General features: G+C 43.9%; 1 protein-coding gene across 5 annotated transcripts; it reads left to right on the top strand.

Moving 5' to 3' along the window:
- The first annotated feature begins 483 nt into the window (after positions 1–483).
- Positions 484–5,755, top strand: lhx8a (LIM homeobox 8a). Of its 5 annotated transcripts, none has more exons than XM_018753328.2 (9): positions 484–711; positions 1,661–1,732; positions 2,032–2,187; positions 2,475–2,596; positions 3,060–3,277; positions 3,478–3,581; positions 3,768–3,863; positions 4,784–4,967; positions 5,345–5,755. In XM_018753328.2, exons 1-9 carry the CDS (start codon positions 628–630, stop codon positions 5,419–5,421), a joined length of 1,113 nt encoding a protein of 370 aa, XP_018608844.1. In that variant the 5' UTR covers positions 484–627; the 3' UTR covers positions 5,422–5,755. The 5 variants fall into 5 exon arrangements, with proteins under 5 accessions (XP_018608844.1, XP_018608842.1, XP_018608847.1 ...); XM_018753326.2 differs by having other exon boundaries at positions 3,057–3,277; XM_018753331.2 differs by lacking the exon at positions 484–711 and adding an exon at positions 1,441–1,575.

Genomic DNA, 5,755 nt, shown 5'->3' with positions numbered 1-5,755 from the left:
CCACAAGTTAGTCTTAATGGGCAAGAATTAAAAAGCAGTCACGGCTGTGCAAGCAAAGTCAACTTTTATATGTATAAAGGAAGGGTCACACGTTCGAGTGCAGGGATGTAAATAAGTATTCATAACCTTTCCTTCGCTATCATTTTCTGTCGTGAGCTCAGAAGGTCCTGAAAATATGACCTGTCCCCAATAACTCTTCATCTTTGCCACCGTGACCGCCCGTGTGGGGGGAAAGGGTTGGTGTGTGTGTGTGTGTGTGTGTGTGTGTGTGTGTGTGTGTGTGTGTGTGGTGGCCGTGCGATGCAGTGCGTATCATGTGAAGATCCAGCGCATCTACACGAGTGTGTGTCAGAAGAGGAGGAGCGGCCGGAGGAGGGCTGCGGGAAAAGTACGAGCGAGGGAAAAAAAAATAAAAAAGTTCCACCCTCTCGAAAACAAAAGTTAGAGTTAAAGGACAGGATAAGGGCAAAGTCTGACACGGGATCCTAGGAGTAACTACACACACTGACTTCTCCGTGGACGTTAAACAGCCGACCTGGTCACAATTGTGGACACTTTTTTTAAATTTTTTTTTTTTATCATTATTTTAGGATTGTGGTATGAGCTACAGAGTCGAGGCAAAGTGCCATGTACTGGAAAAGTGAACAAATGTTTGTGTGCAGTAAAGTGGAAGACAAAGGGAATGGGTTAAACGCGATGTCTAATGACACGGTAAGTGGAGAAACGTAACTATATGGACTGGGTACAATGATGCATATATATACCTGGATATTACGGCTGTTATGTCGTTACACAGTTTTTGTTTACATACGGATACTTTGTGTTTCTGTGGCTGATGTTTCAATAGAGACGTTGCTCACCTAACCGTGTGTGTATTTTTTTTTTTGAACAGTGAAAGCACTGTATCCGAGTTGATACCACTGCATAGTTTTTGGTATATGATCTGTATCATAAAAGAAACCTTAAGAGGAGACGTTATTATATCCCTAGATTAGGCTTTGGCTGAACACACCCATAATATAGTTAACATTAAACGCACAGATTTCTTTATTGTCCTAATCGGTTTTTTTTTTTTTTTTTTTTTATAAAATGTATTAATCACCTGTTGCTCTGATTGTCTTAAATCTTTCTTTCACTTGGAAGACCTCAATATTTCCTTGCAAGATCGGGGGGACCTAAACCTTTTAAATTCAGTAATTAGTCCTCGAATGGCTTAATAAGACACTTAACCTTCAGGTTACTAAATCCATCCCCCCCCTTCTCCCCGTTCACAGCCGTGTGACAAACGTGGTTATTTTAATCGCTGTGATTAAGTGAATCAATTCCCTTTTCTCGGTGACTTCACGCCCCTGATTGGCAGTGGAAATTGATATGTTGAGGCTTAAACCGTTACGCTGAATAGCTCCCAGTCTCTTAAGGAATAATAAAAGGAGGGAGACGGATTTAATAAAACCGCGGATAAGCAGTTTGCTCTCAGAATCGGTTGCGTTTTTTTTTTTGGGGTAAGCAAGGGGGCCGGAATCTGCTTTGGAAATGACATCTTAATGATGGCCGCGGGGTTGTCATGGTGAAAAGGTAAGTGGATATTTATGGGCTGCCTGTAGGGGTTAAAAGGGTTCTCGGATGGACTGAGCCCCCGTCTTTCTCCTTTTCTGTCAAGTTTCTCGTCATGTCTGAAGAATCCGAAGGTGCATTTGGCCGATGTAGGAAGAGCAGAGGAGATGCTGAGCAGGTAAATGAAAATGTATTTAATGTTTTTCTGTGGTACTAGTGGCTAATGTGCAGAAGAAATACGGTTGAAGGCGCAAGGCTACATGTGTGTATTTAAGGGTTCTTCGCCCCAAGCGCAGCAACTGGAAGGAACTACTAGTCTTGGGTTCCCGCCACAGGCAAGTGCGCTGTGGCCCACGGGTTGAGTGGTATTTTATTGAAACTTTTTAATTCCCCTTGAACAAAAGACTACAGTCGAAATGCATGTATTGTTAGAAACGTATGAAAGTTGTAAAGGTGCAGAACTCTGTTTGCGCTCAGAGCACCGCGGAGGAGCTGTTCGAAGAAGACTCGTGCTCCCTGTCCTCCTCCCTGTCGCCCTCCTGCTCGCCTCGCGCCATGGCTTCCGCGCCGCTCGACGCCAAGGCGCTCTGCACGAGCTGTGGGCTCGAGATAGTGGACAAATACCTGCTCAAGGTAACGCTTGCTTGGGGGGGGCTCTGCGGTGAATTGCCGCACTTGCCCCCTTTACACGTTAAGCCATTTTCAACGAAGTCGATTTTAGAAGCGTTTTTTTATATCTTAAGAACTTTTCCGACGCTCCTCCTGACTCGAGTTTTCGGTGGTATTACGCCTTCGCGTTTCACCTGACTAAGTCGTGCAGAAGTTTCAGGGAGGATTTAAATTTTTATTTGTCGTGAGTAATCTCTTGAGCGTCAACCTTTTTTTTTTTTTTCTTTTCTTTTCTTTCCCCAAACGCACAGGTGAACGAGCTGTGTTGGCACGTGCGCTGCCTCTCGTGCAGCGTGTGCCGCATCTCGCTCGGGCGGCACGCGAGCTGCTACATCAAGGAGAAAGAGGTGTTCTGTAAACTCGACTACTTCAGGTACTGTTTTCAGCGCAGCGGTTTATCCCACGATTATGCTATTAAAACGCGCAGGTGAAGCGATCATCTTTTCAAAGGAAACGCCCGACGCCTTAGTATTCCGTGTTAACGCGGTAAATGTCCATGCAAAGGAAGTGCTTGTTACCCACAAAACCGTCGTCAGCCTGGAGATTTGCACGTTCATTCAAACTGACACATCCAGGCAGAATTTTCTTCTTTGAAATTTGAGCTGCTGTTGCGAAACTATAAATTCGAGTCTCGGGTGACTTAATCCTGTAAGTAACGGGATGTGTAGACAAATATATTGTAGACTTGTGAATTTACAAGTTGAAGTTGCTAATCCTGAGCAGAATCTGGTTTGCATGTTTTTACACTTCAGGTAGTAAAGCAAACTTTCCTTACTATCATTTTTGGAATAAATGTTTTGGTTATGTAGAATTTCCCTTCTCACCTTTTGTAGAAGATATGGAACAAGGTGTGCTCGCTGTGGCAGAAATATACACTCAACTGACTGGGTTCGGCGGGCCAAGGGCAACGTGTACCACCTGGCCTGCTTTGCCTGCTTTTCCTGCAAAAGGCAGCTGTCAACAGGCGAGGAGTTTGCCTTGGTGGAGGAGAAGGTCCTCTGCCGCGTGCACTACGACTGCATGCTGGACAACCTAAAGCGTGCCGTAGAGAACGGTGAGCTTCTGTATACTGGGCTCATCCAGTTCTGTAACTTTTTGCATAATGTCTCAACAGCCACCACTGGCTGTGTGCCATTTCAAATTTTAATCTGCCTTTTACTTGCCAATGTGTAGATCAAGGGTGTAAGACCTTTGACAGTCATTGTGCTGTGAACATGTGTTCAAGTCAGACTTGTTTGTCACTCCACTTTCTAGGAAATGGTGTAAATGTAGAAGGTGCTCTGCCAACAGAGCAAGAAGTGAATCAACCGAAACCAGCCAAAAGAGCTCGCACCAGCTTCACAGCTGATCAGTTACAGGTGTGATAGTCTGGGCAGTTGACAATTTTCTCCCCCCCCCCCCCCCCAATTAGGAAGAATGCCACACTTGATGTGTGTGAATTTTCTGGTCGCCAATCCTAGAAATAAGTAGATATACATCATTGTTAAAACTTCAATATGATAACCCAGTCATATGCAAAATAGTCTTCCTGGGTTTCATTCCAGGTGATGCAAGCCCAGTTTGCTCAGGACAACAATCCAGATGCTCAGACCCTGCAGAAGCTGGCAGAGAGGACAGGACTCAGTCGCAGGGTGATACAGGTTAGACCTGCTTGTAAGCTGTCATGACGCCGAGCCTGATGCATTCTTGCTGCCACATTACTTTGTGTTATGGTTGCTGGAACTTGGCCTGTCACTAGCCACATGATGGCATACTGATGTTTGCATTAATTTTTGGGTATGGTCTAATGGGACACTAGGCTTTGGTCACTTTAGTATGACCAGGGTTGTTGATGGATGACTGCTTGGATTTGGGGATTTTTTTTTTTGTTGGCTGAATGGTTTTGAAAATTCAGTTTAATCCTTGGTTTTCTTGAGGTGAATTTTTCCATGGGAAGTGTCAATACACTTGCTGGCACATATGTAAATCATATGGTGAGAAATAATGAACTGCTTTATCAAGCTGCATCACTCACTTTGTGCATGTAATATGTGCATTACATGCATAGTAAGGGAGACTTGGATGCAGGCATGTGATTTCTAATGCAGTTTCTCCTGTTTTCTCCATTGCTTTGGAGAAAATTCATCTTCAGAAGATACTGTCAAGTCTTAAATGTTCATGTTTCAATTCTATACTTGTATGATTTTATGGTTTCCTGGAGAATTAAATCATGAACTCTTCTGCTGTTCACATGCTGGGTTCCTAGTTTCACTTCTGAATGATTAGAACAAGCACTTGCTCAAACTTAAGTGACTGCATTTTTAACCATTAGTTCTAAACTGCATGCTGCTTAACCTTACAGGAAGGTTAGTCTTTAAATTCTTGACTAAACTTGTGCTTTTTTTTGACCACTGTATGGTACAGAAATCCACATTCAGCATTTAACCATTTAGTTCCCAACATTTGAGAGCCTAATGTATATTTGAGGAGGCTCTCAGGAACAACTTGCGATCAGACTTTCATTATGACATGGAAGATCACTAATGGCTGCGCTCTGGTTCCGCCTCCCCCCCAACCCTAGGTTTGGTTCCAGAACTGCCGAGCACGGCACAAGAAGCATGTGAGCCCTAACCATGCCTCTGCTGCCCCTGTATCATCACTGCAGCAGTCGCGGCTCTCGCCTCCCCTAATGGAGGAGCTGCAGTACACAGCATACGGGCCACCGGACGGGCCCATGTTAACAGCGCTGCACTCTTACATGGATGGTGAGGACATGTCAACTTATGAGTGCAGTAAACAAGGTGTTACAGGCATCAACTTTGCCAGCATTGATTTAACTGGATGTGTTTGCAGCTTTTAATAAGCAGCAAGTGTCAGTTTGGAACTCTTGCTTTGTAATCAAAGCCTTGGTTTGAATTTCTAGCCCTGCCACAGTCCATGAGGAAGATGCTTGTTCTGAATTGTACCAGTAAAATTACCTACCTGTATAAACATTACAAGTCTGTCTGGAGAAGAAAGTCCTAAAGAACCCATAGTGCAAATAGGTAGTGTTAGAACCTTTTGTGTGGCTGATTACCATTGCTTAAAGGTATTTAACTGCACAAATTGTCTTAATTTTATCTGAATTTGTGTGTATCTGCAGTGCACTCGCCATCATCCCTGGTATTCCAGCCCTTGCAGCCCCACCCCATAACACAGCTTCCCATCAGCCACGCCTGAGCTGGCTGCATGATATGCACAGTCCTGTGCAGACCGCAGGAGCCCCACCTGCATATTCAGGTCAGAACCAAAAGGGTTCCTCAGTAACACAGCTTGTGTGTGCACGTGCATCTGTATTCCACAAATGTTCACATTCCCCATTGAAATGGGGCTCAACTGAAGGAGAGAAGTCTTTCAAAGAACCTAGAGGAGTGGAAAAATTCAGTGTTAACAAGGTTATTGTAAAACTTTCTGTTTAATATATTATCTATATATTGGTGACTAAATTCATTGTATTAACTTATTTTGTGTATGTGGAAGAGCACTTTGTTTTAAAATAAATTCAGAGATTGCA

Source organism: Scleropages formosus, chromosome 3, assembly GCF_900964775.1.
Source record: "Scleropages formosus chromosome 3, fSclFor1.1, whole genome shotgun sequence".
Taxonomy (NCBI): domain Eukaryota; kingdom Metazoa; phylum Chordata; class Actinopteri; order Osteoglossiformes; family Osteoglossidae; genus Scleropages; species Scleropages formosus.
Note: the sequence above shows the minus strand (reverse complement) of the source record. Positions and strands in the feature narration are given on the sequence as shown.

Excerpts from the sequence above, each read along its gene's own strand:
- lhx8a (XM_018753326.2), top strand. The coding sequence starts at position 628 with ATGTACTGGAAAAGTGAACAAATGTTTGTGTGCAGTAAAGTGGAAGAC. Across the intron at positions 712-1,660 it reads ACGCGATGTCTAATGACACG|TTTCTCGTCATGTCTGAAGA; the intron begins GTAAGTGGAGAA and ends TTTTCTGTCAAG. Across the intron at positions 3,278-3,477 it reads AAAGCGTGCCGTAGAGAACG|GAAATGGTGTAAATGTAGAA; the intron begins GTGAGCTTCTGT and ends TCCACTTTCTAG.